This window comes from Dicentrarchus labrax, unplaced genomic scaffold (assembly GCF_905237075.1).
Source record: "Dicentrarchus labrax unplaced genomic scaffold, dlabrax2021, whole genome shotgun sequence".
Taxonomy (NCBI): domain Eukaryota; kingdom Metazoa; phylum Chordata; class Actinopteri; family Moronidae; genus Dicentrarchus; species Dicentrarchus labrax.
In genome coordinates, this window is record NW_026136710.1 from 12,910,870 (window position 1) to 12,937,759 (window position 26,890).

At 39.6% G+C, this 26,890-nt stretch overlaps 1 protein-coding gene across 2 annotated transcripts; it reads right to left on the reverse strand.

The window, feature by feature from the left end:
- Positions 1-1,040: 1,040 nt before the first annotated feature.
- On the reverse strand, positions 1,041-24,296 carry kcnn2 (potassium calcium-activated channel subfamily N member 2). 2 transcript variants are annotated; one of them, XM_051413067.1, is made up of 9 exons: positions 23,415-24,296; positions 22,892-22,987; positions 12,127-12,545; positions 11,702-11,843; positions 11,386-11,496; positions 11,163-11,290; positions 9,089-9,097; positions 6,036-6,105; positions 1,041-3,114 (listed from the first exon to the last, which is right to left on the reverse strand). In XM_051413067.1, the coding sequence occupies exons 1-9, from the start codon at positions 24,186-24,188 to the stop codon at positions 2,839-2,841; spliced, it is 2,025 nt and encodes a 674-aa protein (XP_051269027.1). In that variant the 5' UTR covers positions 24,189-24,296; the 3' UTR covers positions 1,041-2,838. The 2 variants fall into 2 exon arrangements, with proteins under 2 accessions (XP_051269027.1, XP_051269028.1); XM_051413068.1 differs by lacking the exons at positions 6,036-6,105; positions 9,089-9,097 and having other exon boundaries at positions 2,976-3,114.
- Between the last annotated feature and the right edge of the window lie 2,594 nt (positions 24,297-26,890).

A 26,890-nucleotide genomic window follows, 5' to 3' on the forward strand; every position in this document is an offset into this window, starting at 1 on the left:
TGAGTCGTTGGAGCAGTTTGCCCCGGTTCGTTGACTAACAGGACAGAAGTTGTAAAGAAGAAGGGGAGACATGATCTAAAAGTGAAAAATAAACACATGATCAGATTTGGTAGTTTAGATGGAGATGGTTGAGTTATATTGCATTATACTGAGAGGACAAAGGTATCAGAGTCAGAATCAGGTTTAATTAGGTTTTACATTGCTTGTTATATTGGTGCATAACAATAAACATAGTAAAATATATGCTTGATGCTATGATACATTATACTTCTACACTACACACTATATACCTAGATATAGTTCACTACATTTTTTACAGCTAATATCTGTTATTGCTTTTCAAATTAAGATTTCACATAAAAACACATGATAAGCTCATAAAATACAATGTATTGTTTAAAGATTGAACCAGTGGACTCCTTGTTCCCAAACAAGCATGTCTCAGATGTTTTTGAATTATTAGCATTTGCACCAAAGAGACATATCACCTCTAAACTTTATGGATGGTTTCATTTAAGTAACAGTTTGAGCACCAAGGACTTTATTTCTTTCCCCTTTTGTGTCCCAGTCATCTCAATGTTGACCAGCTTCAACAGTATAAGGCTTTTAACACACTGATGCATCTGTAACAATCTAATAATGTCATAGCTTATGTCAGTCCAAGGGGCCATTTTTCTGCACAGTGAGTACTTTGGCTTTTAATACTTTTTTTTAGGCATTTTTACATTGTGTTACTTTTACTGAAGTAAAGGATGTGAGCACCTCTCCCACCAGTGATGGTCAGCCTCTTACAATGCCTACAAGTTACTGTGTAGGGGGACATTTACCCTCTATATACATATACACACCTCCTTAATTTGTCTCCACTTATTGGATGATAAAGGAAAAATCAAGAAAGCTTGCAACACCAAATTAAATGAAATAACATTTAAAAATATAGATTACCATATATGTCAGTGCAGTTGTCTTACCTGTAGTGCACATTTTAACAAGTCATTTTTAATACAAATTCTCACACAATAAAAAAGGACTCAGGCCTGTCAAATTGTATATTTTTATTGTTTAATTGTTTATTGTTTAAGTCGCATACAGTATAATCTCTCATTGGTTTCTATGTTGCTGAAGTTTGTGGACTGAACATCTGTCATTTTGTTGAGTATCTGATTGACTTGTTAGTTTGTGGGTGGGCTGGTTTAACAAGATCATTGCTGCTGACCAGATCTCCTGTGACCCATGCTATTCTCTGTGAGAGGGTTGCATTAACAACTACGTTCATATGGTGAATATTAATTTCTAGAGGGTATATTGGCCACATCATGGCTTTTCACACTGTTGATATGGATATAGACTGTATGAAAGGCCAAGGAGGATATTTAAATAAATGTTTAAATATCTTAATTTGACTTTTGACATTAAAACCTAATCTTAAAACCTAATAAATGACAGCCACTGTAGGTAGATTTACCAGTTCTGCTCTTGAGTATTGCTCTTCCAGCTCAGCCAACAGTGTCATCCAAAGCATAGGCTGTAAAAAATAAATGCAATCTGAAGAATAATGCAGTTTTTAAATAGTCTATAATCAAGTTCAGGAAAGAACCTAATAGACGACTTTGTGTTTGTACCTTAACTCCAGTCCAAGAAATATTAGACCGTATGCTAGATATGCTGAATCTGTCACTTCATACAGCCCCTTTGTTGTTGTTTAGTTGTAGGAGGTGTGCTTGTCCTCATCAAAATATATAAAAATAGGCATTTTCTTTTAAAAGGTAGATACGGTTTCAGCGAGTTGTTGTTCAGCATTTGTTGTTACCCAGCTGGGGTGACAGCAAGCATAAATAGCACAGGAAGGAAGGACAGGAGGTGAGACACAGCAAGACAAGGGGTAATTACTGACTTTATGATCACTCCATACATTTCTGCAGACCTCTACAGGTCTTAGTTAATGCTTCTTTTTGGAAACAGAAAAAAGGCTTTGACTCGATTCATCAACACTAGCCACAACTTGAGAACTGATAATAATAAACCCATGCCCAAACATCTCAAATGTTCTTCTTTTAATGAGCAACGCATCTTTATATCATACGTCAGTCAGCATTGAAGTGCATTGATTAAAAAGTAAGTGCAAGTACAGATTTTGATGCATTCATTTTGACTAGAGGATTAAATTATTTGCAACGTCTCCCCAAAAATAGTCATTCTACAGGGGCACTCTGCAAAAGAAAACCGCTATATTTGATGCTGTTTCTAACCTAAAAGATATATGCTTTTTTTCCTCATTTCAAGCTTAAGTTATCTCTGAGTGACAGTGTGTGGGAGCGATTTTCATCTGCCTTCTGGTGTCAGTTCACTCCAGTCCACCAAACACAGCACTTTTCCTCAATATCACTATCATGCTCCCTGACTAATTTCTCAGTGGTTTCTCAGTTTGTTTTGAAGAACAGGGCAACTGAATCAAGCCAGCAGGAGCACAAAGTCAGTGAGAAGCACTATTTTAGTGCAATAGTTTCACACATGGTAATCCTGCCACCTAAAACTGGCTATCTCTGCATAGAGATGGAGTAGAGCTCTTATTGTAACCCCATCGATAGGCCTTTTAGTTTTTACTGAGGGAAGCGCCATTTTTGTGGTCATGTCACCAGAGCAAGGATAACAACATCTTTTGAGGTAATAAAAAACAAATAACAGCATGAAGTTATCCATTAAAATGCATTGTCCTCAGTGTCTTGGATTCTGTCATCAGAATTTGGATAATACTTATTGAAACCATAAGGCTTTACGATAAATGCAACTTGGCCATATGATGGCAAAAGTCTTCAGTGGAGGCATTCCCCTTGGACTCTAGCTGCTCTCGGAGGAGGTGGGCGGTGCTGTGGAGGAAGACCTCCGTCGGGACACTGACTGTGAGCGCTCAGGGCTGTGTTTGTCATAAGGCTGGAGCTGCACCTCCAGGAAGTCCCTGTGCTGCTGGCTTATGACCTGGCTGATGAGTCCCGGCAGAGCCTGCAAGTTACTCAGTAGAGTCTCCAGCTTTGTCTCCAGCAGGGCAATCCTCTTCTCCATGTCCTCCCCTCTCTCATTCAAGTCCGATATCATGTCATACATGATGTTCTGAGTCTACAACAGGGGAGAGGAAACACACTTAGCATGATCATTGTCCAAATTGGTGGACAATACTGTATGTGTCCATTATTACAGCTAAAAACAAAGGACTCTTGAATAGTTTAATAAATATGTAGTTGAAAGTGTTCATTCTGAAAAGGAGAGGAAAGGAAATAGAAGAGATTAAGTTTCTTAAGATTGGAGACCAACTTTAAAGAGTAGAAAGAATAACCCCATCTGAATACAGTGGCCATTACCAACTATTAATAGCATGACACAATTAGGATAAGTCTGTCTGAAAACAATACTTACATTCCCATATGCATATTGAAAGCTTTAATTAACGTTGCAATTGTTCCTTCACTCTGAAATCCGTTTCTGAAAGTGATTTCAGTTTAAGTAATGGCAGACAGAATCCACAGTCCTCATACTTTATAAACATGCATATAAATTTTACCTTCAGCAGTGTGAGTTACACACATCTAGTCAAAGTTACAGTCTTTTTAGTTTCTTTTTGTGTTTCAGTGGACAGTATTTGTTGCTGAGCTACGCTGGGGGTGCACAAAGAGGGAATTTAGTCCCAAAAAACTCTTTCAATGTACATATAGGGATTTGGGTATTGTTTTAAGACACGGTTGAAATAATGTGAACCTATCCTATCTAACACAAAATGCCAAATGAGATAGCTGATTAGTAAAGTAAAGAAAATATCAGTTATCAACATGAAAGCTGAATTAACAAATGTTACAAGTAGAGGATTTTATTATGGTCCTGTCGTGGCCTCTACGTCATCCATCTTGTTGGCTGCAATTCCCCAGCGACTGTCCCATTGTCCTCCAGTCTCAAGGAGCAGAGGTTGAAAGCAGGTCAGGGGGATATCAGGTTAATTAACTTATTTTTATGCTTAATAGTTACAACCTTGAAAACCAGCACTTTTCTCTTAAACAGTGACTGAGAAGGGGAGATTTTATATGACCAGTTTACAAGAGTTCGTGCTTCCATACAGACCAGAGTACATTAGCCTATAACCTTGAGGAGACAAGAAAGGTGCCTGCTGATGATGCTTTTCTGCTGTTTGGATGCATCAGCCATCTGTTTACAGACCTATGTACGTCATGTAGATGCCACATTTTGAATCCAGAGGTTCAGTCTTCAAAAACAGTCAACAACACTCTAAGAAATCCATGTCACATTTCGGATGAGGTGTGGGAGTGATGCTGCTGGAGGGCGGTTTCTGAGGTTTTATTCAGTAGAGGACTAATAATCCCTGGCAGCCTAGAGGCGATGCCATCCATCACTTACCTTGTCCTCTTCTGATTTCATGCGGGAATAATGGGATAGGTTGTTTATGTGAATCAGTGAGGACTAAAGTAGCACTGACATCTCTAAACCTGACAACTAGTGGAGACAAGGGTTTCACTGTGTTGTATTACTTACATAAACACCAATCGGAGGCTTGGTTTCTTGTCATTTGCAGATTTTTCACTGGATCACAAATGCAATTCAATACTTAAACAGTTCACGTAAGGATAACCAAATACTTATGGATGAATATATTATCTTACATACGTAATTCTTCCTCTGACTTAGAAATTAACTGCACCCATGCACAGGCCTACGTGTGGACTGAACTAACCCAAGTCTGGGCCTCATCTGAAAATCATGAAATGTAGCAAGAACACATTAAATAGTGATAGCATAAAATGCTAGAGACCAAGAAAAGAGGCCTAGTTAACCACGAAGGAACAAACATCATAAATAGAGGGTGAAACGGATGGAGCAGGAATATATAAGGGTTGTTATGGATCCACTTCAACTGTATAATAAAACCACAAATTGACGGTATAATCCAATTTCTGGTCAAGAGAGCGAGAGAAACAAGAGAGAGGAGAGTGGTAGAGATTGTTTCAAACAGCAATTTCACATGTAATTCAGCCTGAATGGAAAAGTGAAGAAAATGCAGTTGAAAGAAACATCATTCAACCAAACAGTGCATCACTTAAGTCAAATGAAATTAAAAGAAAAACACACCCGAAATTAGGTAGGGGAGATAATGAGTTAAGGGATACACTGTGATCTGAGGAATTTCACATTGCACTGCAGTGGTGATGCAGCTGCCAATGATATGTTCAGCTCTCTATTTAGCTCCATCTTTCCTCTGGGAGCATAAAGGGACTGAAGCTACACTGCCCTCTTATGGCATCAGACTTCTATAACAACGATTACAGCTCCAGCTGAGTGCCACTGGCTATAAGCCACCTTAACCAATGTCACATCCCAGCTCTCGCTACTGTTTTCCAGCATGAGGTGATTGGGCAATATTAACTAATACTGTTCATGACACGCTGGCCCAAATCCAGTTTGACTTCAGAGTACTTTTGAATGTCAAAGTGCTCTGCCTTTCTCTCCTCTCTTTCTCTGCCTTTACTTGTGGCTGAATCATCAGATCACAGTGTGTCTCCCTTCCCAGGTTACTGTTTCTGCTGTGTCAGGCTGGCGCACTGCCTGGTCTTTCCCTAAGGTTTGTCAACTTCTGTTTAGTGCATCTGGAGACAAACATCAGAGAATACATAAAGTGGAAAACGGCACAGACACAAAAGGGGGTTTCTTGTTACTCTCATTCAGTAATTTTCAGCTGAATGTGTCCTGGGGATAGCAGTTTACACTGTAAAATAAAATGTTATTATTTCAAACCCAAAATAGGAGAATCTCAGCTGAGTGCAGACGACCAGAAAAAACACACAGATCTTTTTTTAATCACCTTGTGAGCAGCCTGTCTGTTTATTTGACACCTGTAGACTTTGATTATATTAGAAGACACAACTAATTCAGCGAGTGAGCTAGCATGCATTGAATTCACACAAAGGAAAGAAACTTATCAGGATAGTTGTCTATCCTAGTGTACAATGCAGCAGTAGACTGTTAGTCTAGCTTACCTTAGCAAGGTCCACTAGTGAGTTTGCTTGGTCATTCAGCTTGCGTTGCTCCATTTTAACACTTCTCAATCTGAACACAAGACCATTCAGAACCCAATAAATTAAATTAACGCTATCAGAATTTTATCATTAAATTTGTGCACACACATGGCATACACATGGAGAACACTCCTAGGACATGCACAGGATGTGTGTAGAAAATGCAGGGGTCAGTCTGTTTGGTTGAGCTGCATGCAAGTGGAAAGGAGACCACAGAGGGGGAGGAGAGCTGCCACTGAGGAGAATGAGACCAGCTCTACGTCCTACTCAACCAATACATACATACAACCATACTAAAGGAATGAGGAGGACTCTGAGAGTATCCGAGCACCTTTGAAGTATAAACATCATTTATCAGGTCCTATACCTAATTGATATGCCAGATTATAAAACACATTATAAAATTATAAAAAGGCCCATAGTTAAAGTTCTCCTTTAGGTTGAACCAACTTTTCTCTGTTTAAGTTTATGAATTAGTTAGTCACTCAAAAAATATCCAGTATTAACATTAAAAAAAATGTGACATCAGAATTGAGAAAAATCAAAAGGTCTTCACAAACTGCCGCTTAAAGAAATCCAGTTGATCTTGCATCTTGAATAGAAAATGATACATTACTTGTTTTTTTTTTTTTAAAGTAATGAAAAGACTTTTTCATAACCGAAAATGCTTCTTGTGAAGTCTGCAAAAATGAACTCACCTACGCCATACAACATGCTTAAATAATTCACATCTCCTGTTTAATTAGGCCTCTAAAGCCTGTTTTTACTCATCCTCTCAGGGGGCTCAAAAACAGCAACCGTGCAGTATTGTAGCGTGTCGACCACACGTGGTTTCGAGATATTAAAGAGGTTGTTTTTTTTCCTGAATCACCCACGCATGCTAAATTAAACTGGGCACAACACACACACTAACATCATGAGGGCAAGTTTGCCAGAGTCTTAGATTTTGATGAAATAATAATAATAACTAAAAGCCTTATAAGTAACTGAGACATGGACGCAGTTTGAGTGTGTGTTGATCATTAGGTTGTGTGTGAGTTAAAGGCACAACAGTAATGAAGATCGAGAAGGGATTTAAGGGGCCCTCGGGGCATCTGATAATTAGCTGAGATACGCCCATTGTCATGCAATGCAGGATCATTTCTCTGTTTCCTGCAGACAGGCAGATGTGGAGCGAAGATGACAGGTTAGACCAACAGAGGGTGCCACAGGAGTCACTAAAGGAATCTACAGGCAGGGGAAGATGTCCTGACAACTGAGGACCGAAATGCTTCATACAGAGCAGACTCTAAAGACAAGTACAGGGTACTATTGCATTAATTTTATTATAAAGTCATTAAATGAAAGAAAGAAAGGAAGGTTTCTGAAATGATGAAAGATAGCAGATATTCAATGTTACATGACTTTGCAGTTGATGTAAGACCTGTTAAAATTATGCATTTCACAGTTGGATGACCAATAGCTGTCAGATGGGGTCGAAGCACAGGGCAGCTCGAGGTCAGGATGAGGAAGCCTACTTGCCCTGTCTTTTATATTCTATGTGTCTCTTTCCCTCAGTCAATCACTCCTCATGGGCAGTTCTCCTTTTGAATGGGCACTTTAAATCTGCTTGCTATTCATCAGGGAAAACGGCTATGCTAAGCTTTTCAGTACCCCTCTAAATCAGTCAAGGCAATCTCAGTTAGTGCTGCGCCATATTTTTTTTACCCCTCCTGACTTGCTTTCTTTGTCATGACCTCCGTTTACCTCATTGTTGAGATAAATGCAAATTTTTCTTCAGCTTAATGGACAGGGTGAACATTCTGCAGCCTGTCTGTTTTTTTTTTTCTTTCCGTCCCTGCTGACAGCTTCACGCTGTCGGTCACAGTTGCAGCCTCTTGGGCTCGAACGGGATTGCTCGGAGGCTTTACCCTGACCTTCCTCTCAGGTCACTTTGCTGTTTCTCCAATCCACTGATCTCTGAGCTAACAAGCACTCACTGTCCTGCTTCTTGCTATGATTCCCACTTCAACCTTGTGGATGGAAAGGGACAGCATTCCCAAAGGGGATCTGACTGCACTGAGATGCTTGACTTAAAAGCTGTAATGGCCTAAAACATACTGTAAGACATTTGGTTGCATGCGTGCAACATCATGCCTGTGGTGTGGTAAAAATGCACCATCCGAATGACCTCAGGAGTGTTTAAACTGTGTTTACTGCCAACTCTTGCTAATTCCTCTTAGTGCAGAGATGCATGACAGCTGTATGTCTGTGTTATTATGCTGTTAACCAGCCATGATAACACCGGATCAGCGTCGTTGCTACTGTGTCATCCAACAGAGAAATGGAGGAAATGTGGCTGCAAATGTAGTAACAGGCGTAACAATGGTTCCACACGCCGAAAGATGACCCTGAGCCCCGATCTGTATAACATGACTTGAGTGATATTATAAATCATATACTTGTGCTACTGCAGGTCTGTCTCCTGTAGAGCTTTAGTCATCATCCTTCGGTACGTGAAAGCACAGTTGATTGGAGTTTAATCAGTGGCTTTCTGATTAAAGATCAAATTCTCATCACATCCATGCAGAAATGGAAAGAAAAACACCCTCCATCACCGATAATTGAAATTCATTTTATATGCATCTGTAGGTGTGTTTACAATGTGCAGCATGTGTCAATAAGAAGAGTAAAACGTGTTTGTGCTGGTTCTTTAAAGCTGTTTGCTTGCATCACAAAATGTTGCAAACTGAATGAAAAATGTGAGACTAATGTGTATTTTTATCAAATTGACATGCTACATGCAGACATTTAATAAAAACCTTTGTAGCAGTAAATGAAAATAATCTGGTGACATTACGATTGTGTCATGTGAAACAATTGCAATCATTGCAAGCTACAACGTTTTTTGTGCCATGAATTTCACTTATCAAATGAGGGAGTGTAATTTTTTAGTCACATTATTGGGTTCAAGGACAAGCTCTCGTTAGCATGCACACAACAGGTCTGTATCTACATGTGAGGCGAAGACTTACTTTCGAGCTCTATTGCATTGTGTCGACACAAACAGGAAAAAAAGGAAACATGAAGTAGACAAATGAATTATTACAACATCAGATAAACATATTCAGATGGCAAAATCTGTTTGCTCAAGTCTGGCTGCTGTAACCCTCATCTCTACACTCACCTCACCTCCAAACAGCAGCAACAATTTTTTCTTATACTTATTTCTTCCTGTAACCCGTGTGTTATCTCTTTGTGTTTGTGGTAGCAGCTCTGCTTGCTCTCTGAGTCTAATCCCCTTTTTTCCACACTAGTCCTGGTTATCAGGAATACAGTGAATCAAAACAACCTTCCTGTTCACTACAGTAAACATTCACCAACACTGACCACGGTGACTCAAAGCATCTATGGCTCTATTTAACAACTGTTTACACCTCACATCCTTTACAGTGACTGATGAGGATCTCTGAGAAGAAAGTTTTTCACACTGTCTTGCAGCTTTGACCAGAGGAAACAGGCACAGTGATATCTGATTTGATGTTTACTATCGCCTCATGACAGGTCAAGGATGGCTGTAGGCCTTTTCCTACCCTCCACTTGAGTGATCTGCTCGCTGTCAGGCTGCTTCCTGTCCTATATTCATCTCAATCCAGAGTTGTGACTCACATTCTGCAACTATAGGCTACAGGCAAAACATAAAACTCTCCAAGATAAGGCCTGTGAACACACGACCTCCAGAACAAAACAGAATCTTTATAGGATAAAGGTGTGTCAGGAGGATGTTGACACCATGCTGAGTAGATATCCTTGCACACAGAGCTGGACGTGACTTTTTCCCACCGAATCTGGCTCTTTATAGATTTTGCTTTAGCTCTGAGGGATTTTCATTATCAGGCTGTCCTAAAGGACAGGAGGTGGACATGAGACGTTGTCGTCACCGCTGCAAATTGCCTGAACATGACAGCAAGGGCATAATGACTCGACAAAGCACCCATGACAAAATGCTATTAAGTGGCGCACAAACCTGGATGCGGGTTGCAGCAGCAGCAGACAGTTTGTGTATTTCTCGACCTTGTAATTAAACATCCTAATGTCTTTAAAACATAAATGTATGTTCAAAAGATTCATGAGCAAATCAAAATTGCACACAGGAGACCACGAAGACCCATATACATACATAAAACCACAGAAAGCAAACAAACATACAAAAAGGGGACATTTTACTTGAGCATAAAGCTACATAATACCAAAATCATTGTACATCTAGTTACTTATTTTAATAAAGCACTAGGTTGATTGCCAGTTATTGAAAGAAGCCACAGAGTGCATGTGCTTGTAAGCACTGTAGGTTGAAGAAAAACAAGAGCGTGGTGAGGCTAAAATCGATACTGTTTTGGAGTTGGATAGCACTTCGGGAGTCCTCGGGGACCCACTAAAAGACTAGCTGACAGGTAAGTGTCTGACCAGCCGCTAGAAAAGTAGAAACCCACATGTGTCAGCCCCTGAGGTCAGCATGCAAGCCGACATACAGCGAAAGAGACACACAAGAGTCAATCTGACAGCAAAAGGTGAGAGAGAGGGAGAAAGATCAATATCATACTGCTGTGAAATCTGTAACTCGAGAATATTTCAAGGTAAAATACGTTTTTTTGTCAGGAATACTTCTGAGGCTGCTGAAAGACTGACTACTTCCACAATATACCCACATCTTGTGGGAATGTTTCCAATTCTCATTCAGAAAAAAAGCCATTTTACACAAATAGAATATGTAACTTTCATACTGACAATTCTGTTTCTATTCCAAATGGATTACAAGAACCTCTACTGTGTCAGTGAATAATATTTACATAAATTTAGTCCCCTTGCATATTTTACCATTTTTAATGATACAGAATCAACAGGCCAACTCATTGTCACATCTGCAAATTTAAAGTTAGTCAAGTCAGGTGAAATATGGTCAGAATCCTTCAATAATATGAGCACATATTTTTGCTACAGGTGTCAAACAATTCAGATTTCAGGTTGGTGTTGCATCGAGTGAATACACTGCTGGATAAAAGGTGTTAGACCAACATGAGTGGTAAGGGTTAAGAGCGTGGTACATACTGGTGAATGGCTTGGAGAAATTTCCTCTGGTGCTTCCTGACTCTGGCGTGGTCCATCTTCCTCACCAGTTTGGTGTTCTTATAGATGAGCCACGTCTCCCTGAGAACATTCGCAGCTGTGTTTTTCACCTAAAGAGCAAAAAAAGGGAAAACATTTGGTCAAGAAGACAGAAAGGTGAAGTATCTGTGATGTCAAAATAACTAAATATGGAGCTTTCACTTACTCTTTTTGTTAGCTGGGTGTCCATCATAAAATTGTGGACATGTTTTTCAGCTTTGGTTAATTCCAGTTTCTTTGCCACCACAGCCACCACCAAGGCAGTGCAGCCAGCACCCTGTGAAATAACAAGAATGGACAGGCACAAATATACAACATGAATCTTTACCTATTTAATTTCAACTATTTTTTTTCCAGTCATGAAATATAAGTAGCATGTTAGTTACTTTCTGTCAGTCTTTCAACACTTTCAAAAATATTGAATGGCAAAAAAACAAACAAACAAACAAAAAAAACTGGAGCACTCAGTCTGCTTTTCTCACCATAATGCCAGTCAGGAGGCAGACTCCTTTCCCACAGTATGTGTTTGGGACCATGTCCCCATATCCGATGGTAAGAAACGTGATTGAGATCAACCACATGGCTCCTAGAAAGTTGCTGGTTATGTCCTGGTTGTCATGGTACCTGTAATAAATAATAAATGCAATAGGTTGACCTTCATGCACCTGAAAAAAAGGGATGCACTCCAGCTACACCTTATGACTAATTTTCATTTCAAAAAAACGGAAAAATCCTGTGCATAAGATTAAATAGTTTGTTAAAGAGAGTTATAATCTTTTCTTATAAATCTTTCTATCTTGATGCTTACATAGAGTGAGCTAAGAAGTGTGTACATTATCTATTTTTATGCCTTATCTATGTTTCATGCTCAGCAGTGCAGCATAGCGTGAGAAACTGATCCAGGCACCTCTCGCAAGCTCTCACAGTCCATGCAGCGATGATCCACAGCGAGATGGTGAAGACCAGTAGCACAGTGCCAGGACAGATGGTCATGAGGGTCTTCATCACAAAGCGTGTGTTAAAGTTAATCTTGTTGAGTGCACCGATGCTGCGGGACGAGGCATCTGTAAAGAGCTTGCTGTGCAGGAGCATGACACGAGCGATGAGGTACAGCCGCAGGAACATGGGGATGGACAGGATGATGTCCACATCGGCATCCGTCTTGGATGGCACATAGGAGTAGGCCAGGCGTGCCGTCCAGGTGAAGGTGTAGTTCCCTGGGATGGGGTGGATGGCGCACACCAAGATCTCCAGGCAGATGAAGAAGATGCGCTCATATGTCATGGCTATCCTCCAGTCATCAGCTGCATTGTCCACCATAAATAACTGCAAGGAAAGGGCATGGTGAGGCCAGTGGAGGGTATAAAACATCTAACATTTTCATCATGGTGACGCAGAAAGCTACAGGAAATCATTAAACCTTATTAAACAATAAGTCACAAAAGCCTTGAGTCATTAAATCACATTTGTGAGTCACATTTCTTAAAGACCTTGATAGTTTTTTTCCCCATGTTAAGACAAATGATATATATACATAACATTCTTTTTTGACCATTTTTAAGAGAATAAAATTGATCCAAAACAACATTTGGAGGAGGTACAGCCCAAGAAAATAATAAATAGCTGTTAAGATTAAGGGAGAACGCTACACTCTTTCAAGGCCAAAAATGGCCCTCAGATGTGTACTAAGGTATCTGATGAAGGCTGCAACACTGATGTATCATGCCTTTGTTTTTCTGAATACATTATCCAAAGAATACCTTGGTGTTTCATATTTTTTCATGTGTTTTGTTCTGCCTTGTTGGAAGCTATTTGTTTCTATTAATATCTGTATGGTATGAAAACCACAGTGATAAATTATTATTATTATTATATATTATTATTTTAAGCTTTTTCATATTAAAGTGAAATGGATGGAATACAATTAAGAAATAAAGCTGAAACCATCAGTCAATTAATTGATCTCTTTGTTTCTTTATTATCTATATAACTGAAGCTGAATATCTTTGAGTATTTGACTCTTGCTTGAACAAAACAAGACATTTGAAGACATCACCTTGGGCTCTGTGATCTAAAAACTACACAATAAATTGCAAGAATGAAGGTAAAGTACACAATTTGTAGTAGGACAGGCCAAATAGCCACATGTGTGTCTCCACTAGGACTAAATTCTGCCAAGTTTTCTTCCCCCCTACTCTGTTTCTCTCTCTCACAAAAAATAAAAAATAAGTGTTACATTAGCAGCATGAAGTAAGCATTTGCAACTTCAAAGCGTCATACTGATGAGAACATCTGCCGCCTCCACATTAGCATTAGGTTTTGGTCGCCTGGCCACCCCGACCAGAAGGTAGGCCATTCCACTGGGGACTTCAGAGTGAGATTTCAGCACCCCTCATCACTCTTCTCCACCCTGTCCTCTGTCGTATACACCAGCTTCCTCACATGGTCACCTCTGCTGCTGCTGCTCTCTCCTCTTGTTCATCCCATCTCTTCATCATCTTCAATCCAATCTACGCTCATCTTCGGCCACAAGATTCACTGCTCAGTGTATTCACCCTGAACTAACGGCTGAGCCTATGACCGCCACCTCCAGCTCATTCACAGTGAGCCTTGATCATGCTTATAGTCGTAGATACACTATCTCAATCCTCTCATCGGATTTTATATTTGCTGGAGTAGGTTGAGGATTAAATACTATCAAACTGTATTAGCTTCCCCTATATTTGTCAAATAATTCCTCTTTTTGACACACCACACTGATATTCCTCCACAGCTGCTCCTGCTCTATCCACTCAATCAACTCAAGGTCCTCCGCCTGTGTACAGGCCGTCACAACTGGCAGCAGATATTTCACAAAATGTTGCTGTCAGCAAATACAAGCGAGGTTTCCTGGTAGCTGTTTTTGCCATGAGAGCAGAAGCCGTTCTAAAGGAGAGAAAAGAAAAGCTGCACATGATTACATTTAGTCGGAAACCTCCTTAATATGCTTAGTAATGAATTATGCCGTGTGCAGTGACTCCTCAGGGTTTAAAATGAAAATATGCACATACAAGTACAATGTCTTTGCTTGCAGTTTGGCATCTCTGAGAACTGGATCGGACACAGGTCAGTTCAGTGTGCAGTTTGGATTTTTTGTGACTTTTTTTTCTCCACTGCCCAAATACCTGCTGGCACTACACACGAAGAAGAATTTAATATAAATTTTAAGGGTTAGGGACTGTACAAAAATGATTAATGGTGAGGTGGGTTCAGAAAAGGGGGAGGGTTTTCTATATATTCTTTTGCTAAAAGGGACAGCCAAGGAGGGTCTTCCATGGCCAAGATATATCATATATACCAGATATAGATATATATCATACCTATAAAATACTTAATTTCATCTTTTTCTTACAGGATTTACTGTAAAACATATTGACTACTTGAAAAACATTTGTGTGTGCTCCATATATATAGATGACAACAATTATGTCTCTGTATCAGAGCTTTATACACGAGAAAGAGAAGATGCACTGTAGATCTTTAGAGTTTTTCTCACAAATCAATCACGTTTATTCTTTAACTATACGATGAAGTTAAATGTATTTATGATATAAAGCACAACCCAGCCTGTTTTACTAATGGGTGAAGTAAGAATATGACAACCACAGAGCTGCTGACCTTGCCCTGTTCACTCATTCAGTAACAGAAGAACTGTTCATTTAGTATCTCTTGGTTCAAATTTTTTAAACCTTTTTTTTTTTTTTTTTTTTTTTTTTATTTTTTTTTTTCTTTTTTTTTTTTTATTTTAGGGTGTTTAAAAATGACAGACCCATTAACATATTAGGCTTGAAATCAGAGCTGAGTTGAGAAATCAAGGGGGTGGATGTTAATTTTCTCTGTGTCAAACAAAATGTCAATAACCCAGGGGGAGTCTTGTTTTTTTAAACTCAAACATAAGGTTCACCTGAATAATTTTTGTACAGTCCCTAAGCTGTTTAGGTCTGAAATATACTGGATATATTGATGTATCAGTCATAACTGCAGTTTTAATTCAATGAGAAATAAATTGTTCATAATATTCAACACACACTGGAGGCATACACATCATGACCTGGCATCTAGCCAACTAGTATCCATTTAGTTCAATTTGAAATTTCTCATTATAGAAGTAAAAAAACTGTCCCACTCCTGGAGGGCTAATGGGATCAGTGACCTAGATTGTAAATTTAGCAGTGATATGTTACATAAAAATTGAATTGCTGAAACAGTCATATTTCTCACATCGAAGCGAAAGCCCCTTTTCAAAATGTTCAAGGACAAAGAAAGCACATAGAAAAATCAATGATACTGCCACTTTTTTTACAGACATACATGAGTGCTCCACATACAGCTTGACAGCACTGAAGACACTCCAACACTCCAGTTGCCGGCTTCACTTTAACACACAAACTTCACTAAACCACAGTGCACGCTTATTATAGCTTCTGAGCCAATTATATGTCCATCATCCACTGTGAAAGAAAAAAAGAAAAGCTACGACTAACGCATGTCCCGAAACAAACGCTACAACTATCCCACAAAGCCTCATTTATATTTATTTAAAAGCTACAATCAAAGTTTCCCCCAAACACAGAAAACACATGAATTAAATTTTCAGAGGCAGTTGTTCATATCAAATGAGCGACACTGAGCTCCTTTAACAAACTGACATCTGTCAGAGAAGTGTGTAACTCTAACCACAGCTCGTCTTGTTCGGCTTTCCAAGTGAGTGTAATGTAGACACGGAAACACAAGCTGTGACTCCACTCTGCTATGGTTTCTTACTTACAGAGTTACGGCTCTGAAAGCAGTCAAATCTATTGTTTGCACACAGCACAAGCAGCGTTTTATTTTACATTTTAAACAAAACAAACCCGTCTTGTCAAAAGCAGTTACAAAGTTTGTTACCTCAAAACAATGTAATTAAACATTTAAGCGCAGGTTGCATAAGGAAAGCCTACTTGATGGGTAAAAGCAATTATGGTAATGGATGACCTGAAATACAATACTCAAGGGCCCTTTACCTCGGAGCATCAAATATTCCATGCTAGCAGCAGAACCAACACTTATGACAGAGAGGTGGAGGAAACTACATCCACAGTGGAAAAACATTAAACTGTGTGTGTTTAAAATCCTGCCAGAGGAAGACACTGAGAGTCAGGCACGCAAGCAGACAGTTGATGAAACTAGACACTTTCAAATTAGTTACAGGAAGCTGACAAGTCATTTAACCACAGCAAGTAAAAGGATTTTAAATTTGAAGTAACTTAATCACAGTTAAAACATGTTTACAAAGGTTGGAAGACTGCGCTCGGACAATCAGCACTATTATATGTGAATTTTTAAAGCAACATGAAACAACTAATAGAGGTTTGATGAGCCCAAATTATCTCTAAGCAAATTTAATTTGTGTTGGTCTATTACATTTTTGGTTACCTTATTATATTTTCATATATACACAGTAGAAATTAAACAAGCGTGTGTACAGAGACACAATTATTTTCTAAAAGGCCAAAATAACAAACTCCAAACAAACTATAATACTGCCTTTGACAAGAGAGGACAAAAAGTTCTTTGGAGGGAGAATGATCTCAATGTCATCCTCACACAAACGGCATCAGCAAAGAGGTACATCAATGTCAAACGAAAACTTACAACCTGATCGGCTCGGTTCACTATTTTCACCATTTTAATTTAGCGGGTTATGCTAACATCCGCTAATTGACATTTAACACAACCTGAGGCTGATGGGAATGTCAATAGTATTTGATCATAAACCAAAGTAAAAGGAATTAGCGTGGCTAAAATTCAACAGCAGCATGTTTCTCGTACTCTGGGAAACCCACCACAATGAGAAAATACAGTATGTTTTTTGTAATTTAGGAAAACTGACCCTTTAAGTCCCTTTTAAAGAATTATTTATGTTCTTTAATCTGGACCTTTTAACATTTAATTTATTACATGCACACATTTGTGCCTCTGTACATATGAGTATGTATGTATCCATACCTTAATCTAAAACTAATATCTAACCCTGCCCAAAATGTCCTCACTTTTTCAAAAACTGTTATCACCACAGTGACAATAAAATACAAGAGCACACACACACACACACACACACACACACACACACACACACACACACACACACACACACACACACACACACACACACACACACTGAGCCTCTGCATTGTATGACACATCTCTGAGGACAAATCCAGTCGTAACTGGCTTCTCTCAGACATTCAGCTTGTTTTCTGATGGACAGTCTAATCACTAAGAGTGCATGCCCCTCGTGCATCATGGGAAAGTTTCATTCATGTCAGGTTGAGAAACAATACAGCAGAGTACGTCCTGAGATCGTTCCCTGCCTGCCGCTGTCCTGCGTCTTCACTGTGCAGTCTCAGAGGGGCTCACCTGCGATGCTAGCTGGGTTGGTTACTGGTTTCACTACGCTCAATATAACTAATGGAGTCCAGCTCAATATTTAATCTGTGTAATGTGGAGATGGGAACATATATCTTGTCACTGAGAATGAAATCGCTCAATCTCATTAGTGAATTAGGTTGAGAGGTTCAGCCCAATTAGACATTAATGCAATACTTTATTTATGATATCAAAGTGAGCCACTAAGAGACCACTTTGCTGAATAAATCTGAAGCTGTTGCAGCTTCAGTTTGCTTTTGTTTCTCAAATTAAGTCTCACATTTGCATATACATTCTTCTATTCAAGCAAAGTAAAGCCTCTCTGAGCCAAAGTAAAAGCTCGTATAAATCTTTCCTTCTTTAAAATGTTGCTGCTGCAGCCAAGCTGCCCATATTAATAATCTAAAATCATCTGCATGTTTAAAGTCACATGCAGAACACAATTTACTAAACGTCATCAATAAATAATATTCAGGATTCTCAGCTCTTTGGGTGGCTGAGTGTCTCTGGCCTTGAAAGTCTGTACGGTCAGTGAAAACATTGAGGTCACCAGGCAGTGGTGGTTATCTGACTCCAGTCTGGAGTCTCAGGTAGAGGACAGATTTCACTGTGAGAAATGCAGAGCGTCTCCTGCAGTTACACCATATCTCTGACACATACACACCACCCAGGGGCGGTCTGACGAGCACGGCCAAGTTTGACTTTGGCAGAATTTGCTGGCACAGTTTGGGGTGATGTGTTGTTATTTTATCTTTTCTGCAGAGTGTAAAATGTAATACTGTGTGACTGTGAAACATCAGTGCTGACTTTTATCAGAAAAGTACACATCAAAGACAGAACAGCCCCCAAAGCATTTTGCATTAGTTTAAGAAAACTCAGCAGAACTGTCATCACAAGGTACAACGACACAGCAATGGCCTTAACACAAATGCCCCTTGGCAAAGAGCCTTTGATGTGAGAAGAAGAGAAAACTTGTCCGTTTGGGAATAAGGTGAACTGATCAACCATCCTTAGCATCGAGAGCAGGAAGATGCTCGCAGCTTGTAGCTCACATCCGACTTTGGCAATGACAAATCAAAGTCATGAAACAGCCACAGACTCTAACTTCTCAATTTCTACTCGTACTGTACAGTAAGTCGGCGCCTGCCAACACAGCACACTCAACTCAACTAAAAAGTCTAAAAATTCCTCGGGCGGATCGCCAGCTGTCAACAAAAGGCATCACGGGGACTGAATCAGGCCGATAACATTTCAAGGAGAAGTATAAAAAGACACTGAACAACATCAGTATCTACAAAGGAGGATTAAACATTAATATTACTCTCTAATTATATACATGTATACGCTGGGACAAATCTAAGGACATTTAGCAGAACATGGAAACACTCTCTCCCTCTGTTAACTGACTTGGCTCAGTAGGTCAGCCATCACTGCCATTGCTGCACAGCAGATGTATCCCTAAACAATTCAAATGGCAGCTGGTGTCCAACATATATCCTGTCCGACCTGACCTTTTGAGTGTTCAATTGCTCTGAGGTGAAAAAACTTCCTGTTGTTAAACCCTATAAAAAATGAGAGGGCACAGTCTTTTCTGAGTTTGACAAGTAAATCAGTTTTAAGGGGCTAGAAGTGCTAGGGAAATATTTCATCATCCTGACTTATGCTTCTACATCTGACAGGCATCTGTGAGTACACATGGATGTGCATGCATAATCTATTTCACTGCAGGAAGAGAATTTCCCACATGGAAAAGTGCACTTTTGCAGAAATAGCACTCTGTTAATAACACAAACACTTTAGGCTCATGTAGAGAATTAACACACAAACCGGGGATATTACATCATACGGAATAACACAACAGTAGAGAGTTAAAAGTATATTTGATGTTTCACCCATGTAATAACACTGCATATGGAGTCAATTAATCAGTAGAGTTGTCTAATATTATTATTTAAAAGGACACTCCACCAATTTTAAATGTCAAATTCAATTTACTAGTCGCTAGGAGTACAGCACAGACTATGAAAATAGTTGTATAATGTCTGTGGTTCTGGAGGAGCTTTGAAAAGTCCCACTTGAGTATATCAGCTTGAGCTTAAAGGTCCAGTGTGTAATATTTAGGAGGATCTATTGGCAGAAATAGAATAAAATATTCAAAGGTGAATGTTTTCAATAGTGTATAATAACCTGAATATAGGAATCGTTGTTTTTTGGTTACTTTAGAATGAGCCGTTTATATCTACACTTCCATGGAGTCCACCATGTTGAACTACCATGTTTCTACAGTGGCCCAGAATGGACAAACCAAACCCTGGCTCTAGATAGGGGCATTCACATTTTTCACACGTTTCGTGGCCACCAGGTTTTCTCCTTTGTGCATGGAAGAGGACGGCACAGCTAGGGACGATCTGAAACAACACCGCTACATGCCACTGAAGACGGAAGATTCTTAAAAAGGAGAACTCCACCTGTTTGACTTATCAAAGTCAGTTTATCTGGGGGAGAACAACTGTATATAGTTGCATAAAGCTTTTTGTGGTTTCAGAGGGAGCTGCACAAAATCTGATAAACTGCCTCAAGTGATGTAACTTGAGTCAGTGTTAGTTGGGGCTGATGACTACAAGTTTGAAAATGAAGTTAGAAAGCTTACCAGACCTCGGTAGCCCGCTCTTCATTTCTGCTTCAGGCTAGCAGCTCACAGCTACATTAGCCACCAAACTAATATTAAGCACCAGGTTTTGACAAGGAAGAAGAATGAGTGAAGTAAAAAATACATTCTTCTGATTTACCAGGCAGGTAGGTTGTAATAAATAATAAAACAATTAATCTGTCTTTTGAATTTAACACATATGAAGTAAAATCACATTTTTATCAAATGACAGAAGCGCAGAGAAAAGGAAAAGGAAACACACACACATCCAGAGCCACTGTGCATGTGTGTGGGTCATTAGCAAGATGGATTTAGAATTAATTTGTGCGTGTGTGTTTGTCTGTGTGTGTGTGTGTGTGTGTGTGTGTGTGTGTGTGTGTGTGTGTCTGTGTGTGTGTCTGTCTGTGTGTGTGTGTGTGTGTGTGTGTGTGTGTGTGTGTGTGCGCACATGTCAGTCTGCGGGAACCAAGTAATGACAGACTAGCGACAACAGGCACAAGAGCCCCTCAGGCAGGGAAGGAAAGGAGCAGCTGGTGTGGTGGAAGCTGAAGTATAAACACTATGAACTGGATTTAAATAGTAAGACAGAGTCAGTTCCCAGGAACTGGCTGATAGTTTGTTCTAAAGGGGACTTGATGAATTAGAAGACAGACCTTATAATCAACTTGTGCATTCAGAGAGAAGCAGAAGTGAGTGAGTAAGACTGCAGTGACGTGATGATGTTTCTGATCCATTTAAGGGCACAAGCTTCTACATTTGAATTAATTGTATATAAATCATTGTGGAGAGGGGATATGTGGTGAAAAGTGCATTGCAGTAATCAACTCTGAGGCAAACAATTGCCTTAATAAGGTTTTCTAGGTCAGCAAAAGAGGAAAATGTCTTTATCGTGAGGAAAGAGCTATCCAGGGTGAACAATGTTCCAGATATTGACATGACTGTCAGAGGAGTCTGGATCAAAGAGGTTTGAAACCGCCTTCCTGTGGTGTAAATGTGCAGCCAATGACAATTAAAGGAATGCAAAGAAAAGATCAGGTTAGAGCTGAGATGAAAATTTCAGCTCGCCTGTGGTGAAAGTAAGAATTTAGCCCCACAGCCATTATTAATGTGTAAAAAGAGGATGTAAGCGAATTTTAAATATGCTATCATCACCATACTTATCAATACAGATGTGTAGACAACACTATAGCAGAAACAGTGACAGAAAGTGTGCAGCACAATTCAGTGTTTAACCGTCCAACTGATTTATTGTGAACAGGGACCATAAATGTGCAGCTGAGGCACAACTACTAATTTAACACAATCTGTTACAAAAGTCACTAAACAGAATCCTGCTGTGACGAAAAATGCTCTTTTGCAATATGTTACCCGCAACTAAATCGTTACATTATTTATCATCAAGGAAGGTTTGCACAAGCAAGAGGTGAAAAAGCTCTGTTTATGAATTAAATAATTTACACAGGATTAGAGTAAAGGTGCTGAGGTCGAGGGAGGGAAGAATGAATATGATACCGTCATGCAAACTTACAGTAGGCTTTCTAATTTATAAACAGCAACTGGAAACTGTCTGTAGGGGAAATGAAAACACTTCTGTTATGCATTGAAATATGGTAATGATGTCTGTGCATTTCTATCATCCCTCATAAAGAAAGGTTTACAATGAGACATCTGAAGGGGGCGACACATTTTACTATCGGGCTATTTCAATGACTGATACTCCCCGGGGACTTCTAAGTATTAAATATACCAACAAGGCTGATGAATATACTGTAGCTAATATAAAAGATAAGATGTAATGCTTTGTCCAAATGTAACATTTTTATGTTTCACTAAAACCTCTTCTACATGTTAAATAAGAGCATATAACAATATAAAAACAGCTCATACAGTTTAGCTAAAGGCTTTTAAAAAATCAGTTTCCCTTTTAAGTTGATTTAAATGAATAAAAAACAAACACAAACGAAAGCAGTGAATACATGAAAGCTTCCTGTCAACATAGGTCCATCCTGCAGAAAGTGGCCCCATTAATTTTGTGGCTGCTCAACAAAGACACAGGAAGAACTGTAAGTAATGCAACAATGCTCCGAGGCAAGGTCATAAAACTGTCCAAGTGTTGGAATATCTCAGGGGAGGCTGACAATCTATATCCATCCACTGAGCCCAGTGAGGAGTTCCTAAATCTTATCAAAATGTATAATGAACTGTTAATGTGGCTTCAAAAGACAACGGTCAGTCAACTACAGTCGTTCATGCAATCACAGAGTTTTACTTTGGAACGAAGAGAATGGAAATAAATAAAGTTGTTAAAGCCATATAATTTAATTGAGCATCTACGCTCCCCCATGCTGCAGAGAAACTGAAATTTAACACTTCACTTGCTTTCACAAGAAGTTACTTGCTGTAAAGAATGTTCTAACCTGCGTGGGCAAAACCCATTTGTGACATCCTATAAAGTACACATCTGTTTAAATTCTGCCATTAATTTGAACATTTACAAAATGTGATGTTACTGTTAGACTGCTGACCTTTCAACATCAAGAGTTAAAGAATAAAAAAAAGAGTGTTTCAACATTACCTGTATCTCTCTTGCATGGTATATGATAATCAGCCCCAGGAGAATGATTGTAGAAAGGCTTATCAGGCATTTTAGAGCTAATGAATACAGGGACTCCTGGAAAAGAGCAACAACACTAAAGCCAAACAACATACAACATCATGACATAAAAATCACATTCTTACATGGTAAAGCAGCTGTTGTTATATGTCTGTGTGACAAAAATAACATGCAAGTAAACATCCACCTTCTTAAGATGTACTGCAACAAATTCTGACAAATGATATATTTTTGTATTATTGGGGATCCCCTTCATGGTTGGACAGCAGTGGGCCTTTTGGCCTGCATGTGACAATGTGACTACATGGGACACTTTGCAGTGAGCCCAGACTTCTGTTACCTGTTATCTAAAGTGGCTTGCTTTTCTATATCACTTTTCCCACTTGACTTTTTTTTTTTTTTTTTTTAATTTAAAGGTCTTGCTCCGTCAGTCACATGTCATTGAATTAACTCCGAACAGCATGGGATTAGAGAAAATACGCACCTTTCCATAGGCTCCCCATGAGAGTTCAGTCTCTATAACCATAACAACGATCCCAAACATCCCAAAGATTAAAGCATAGTCGCTGAGCCGCTTCCTTTTCTCAAACAAGGCCCTCCTGTGCCCGAGCTTTTCCCCAATGTTCTGGTTCTTCTTTTTACCCGATTTACCGCCGCTGTGGCTGCAGCCTCCCCCTCCGTCTCCCGATGCGTAAGGCATCAGGGTGGTGGAATTATTCTCCGGCTTGGATACTAAAGTGTCCGACGCATCTGCGGCTGAGATGGGCTGCAAAGGCTGGGATTCGGAATCAAACTCGTGTATGTTTCTGCGGGACGAGCTCAAGTTGCTCAGCGGCCGCATTACGCCGCCGTTGTATCTGCAGCTGCTCATGGCTATTTCATTGTAGGAGTTACTGTCTTTGTGGCTGCTGCCCAGGCTGCCCCGCTGCTGCCGATCGCGGCAATGCTGCTGCTGATGGTGAGGATGATGATGCCTGGATGAACTACCATGACTAGAGGGTGTGAACTCGCAGACGCTGTACTGGCAACCTTGTCTCGAAGACGTTTCCGAAGGTGTCCTTAAAGTTCCCACAGTGGTCGGCGACGTCCCGCGAAAGATCAGGCTTTTCCTCGCATCACAGGTGCAGTTATTGCAGGTGCAGCATTGGTCGTGCTGCTTGCCGAGCCGATCCTCCCGCCCGCAGTAGTGCTGGTACTTACAGTGCTGGAACTGCTGCTCTGGAAAGAAATCGTTCTGCAGCTGCAATGGGGTTTCCATGTCAGTGCTGCTGTTTAAAGCAGCAGTCGGGTACCACAGAGCACCCGACGAAGGGCGTTATGGTACTTACGGGAGGACAGAGCCGAGGCATGAATAGACCCATTTCGGCTCCGGTAGAATGTGAGCGGAGCCTCCGATTGGGCAGAGGGGACCAAAACAACTGGTTCGACGTCATGAACAGGTTGCAACCATGGGATGTGAAGCCCACCCTTATTTCATCAAGATCAACAAAAACTATTTGCCTCTTTTTTTCCAGTTTTGGACATCTACCTGCACTTTTTTTTTCACAAAAAGAGCTGAGGCAATAAAGATAATTAACTTATTTCCGAAGCCCAAGCAAGATAGTTTTAAAAGTGTGCTAAACCATGAAATATTGGTATTTTATCCCCTTTTATTACTGCTTTTAAACGTCGCACCTCTACATTATGAGATACTGCCATTCTCACAGAGGTAATTTAGTGTTTGCACGCATCAGCCGGGCCTATTCATAAATTTCCTGACCGTTTCCCCCATTTATTGACTTCATAGGAAACACACGCAGCTCGCTGTCACCGCTGATTTACAAGGTGCTGGTTACATTCTGCCCATTGGCCGCTGACCATGTGACCGTGCGGGCCGGCCTGTAGCACCTATATGGCCAGGGCTCGTGTCTGCAGCCACAGATTGATGTGCCGCTGGTGGCTGCGTTATTAATGGAGTAGAAGAGTTATATCACCCTGAGGAAATACAGCCAACAGCCCGAGATTGAGCAGCTGTGGAGGCATAAACCAAAGGCTGAAACCCAATCATCCACACGTCCTGGCGTTGCAGCAGCAACAAATTTAGTCTTAGGGCTGTTAGGCGATATTGGAGTTATGTTTTTGTATTTGTAGTGGGATTTTAGTCAGAGCTGCACCGTTTGCTCACAAGGCTTTCCATGCATCAGTTGCATTGGAGTCATAAAGTTCTCCCTCTCTCTGCCTCTCTCTCTCCCTATATGTATATATATATATATATATATATATATATATATATATATATATATATATATAGAGATACATATGCATAAATCTGATCATCATCACCCATAGAACCAGCAAACAACAAGTGACTAAAATCCCACTACAATATAAACATCTGTAAAGTTGTAAAGAACGGCTTTAAAATAAAACATGTTGCATTATATATAGCTGTTATTTATAAAATAGGATTTATGAACGTGGAGCTGCCCGTGGTGCTGAAAGTCTGTCCATCATGGAGTAACTTTCAGCACCGTGGACAGCTCCACTTGTTCATTGATCACCACCAAGCCTTTAATGAAACAATCCTTCTGCACAGCATCGCAATGCGCACTTACTCCTGATTGGCTGGGTCTACATACCGCGTGACACCTCCCACCTTCTTGAGGCGGAAGGTTTTTTTTCTTTTCCTCTCTCTCTCTCTCTGTTTTTCTCTGTGTGGAAACCAGTGAATGAACAGTCTGCATAAATTTAAGCCACGGAATGGACACGACATCCTATCCGGGCATTTGAGCCCACGTTTATTCTGTGAGACACAGTCAGAGGAAGGAGCGCGGGAGAGTGGTTGATTTAAGATAAATTGTGATATATCTGTACGGTATTATTAACTCGGAGCATACGTAATACAACACAGTTGTGTTGGTAAAATTCTACCCCAAATTGTAACTGTATTTTCCCCTTATTTATCGATAACCCTTGTCCTGGTTTTTTCAGTATTGAATCAGGAACTCCCTAATCCCAACCTCTGCAGTTTCACCCCCATCACGACGCAGTTAGTCTTTTTGTTTTATAAATCTGGAAGTTAATAGAAGTTTTTCAAATATATGAGATGCTATGCTTAGCTCTGAGCATACTGTGGGATTAAATGTGGAAAATAGCCTTTTTTCTATCTATCTATCTATCTATCTATCTATCTATCTATCTATCTATCTATCTATCTATCTATCTATCTATCTATCTATCTATCATATGAACAATGACAATAACTGTCTTTCTGCTACATGATTCTATTAAAACTAGAATATAGGAAAAGCAGCAATGTATAAAATATTCTAAAAAGCAAAACATGAAATTAGTTAATGTAATAATATATATATATATAATGTACACACACATCAGGGGGCTGCTCAGGGGGAGCTGTGATGAGTCTTGTGATGAGTCCCATGAGAGTCCTACAGTCTGGTTATTCATTCAGTTAGAGATTTATGATCAAGGCACTATAATTAGCAGAAATGTATTCATATTAGTCATACACATAGTATTCATTCATGTTCAGTTTCATCACTTGTGGAACTGATTATTGCTCCTCCTAGTGGTGGAAAGGACTGTGAAGCCTCATCTGTCAGTGAACTCATAAAGGCAGACATGAGAACTTTTATTAATTAACCTACAAACTTTCATTCGATGACGTTGTATGTTTATAGTAGATTTTTCAAATCACATATAAATTGAAGGTGCAGAGAGGTTATTCATTTAAATATATCGTAATACATCTGTAGGAGAATTCAATAATGCATCCCAATTAGTATAATGTGAATGTATAATATAATATAGAGAATAACTGAGATTGAAATCTAAAAACATGTTGATACACATTTAAATGAATGAATTTTTACTCTATCTAATGCAGACTTACAGATGTTAGTTGCCTTTCTTTATTATAAATCTCAATTAATTCCTCTATATTATAATTGTCCTTCGGGT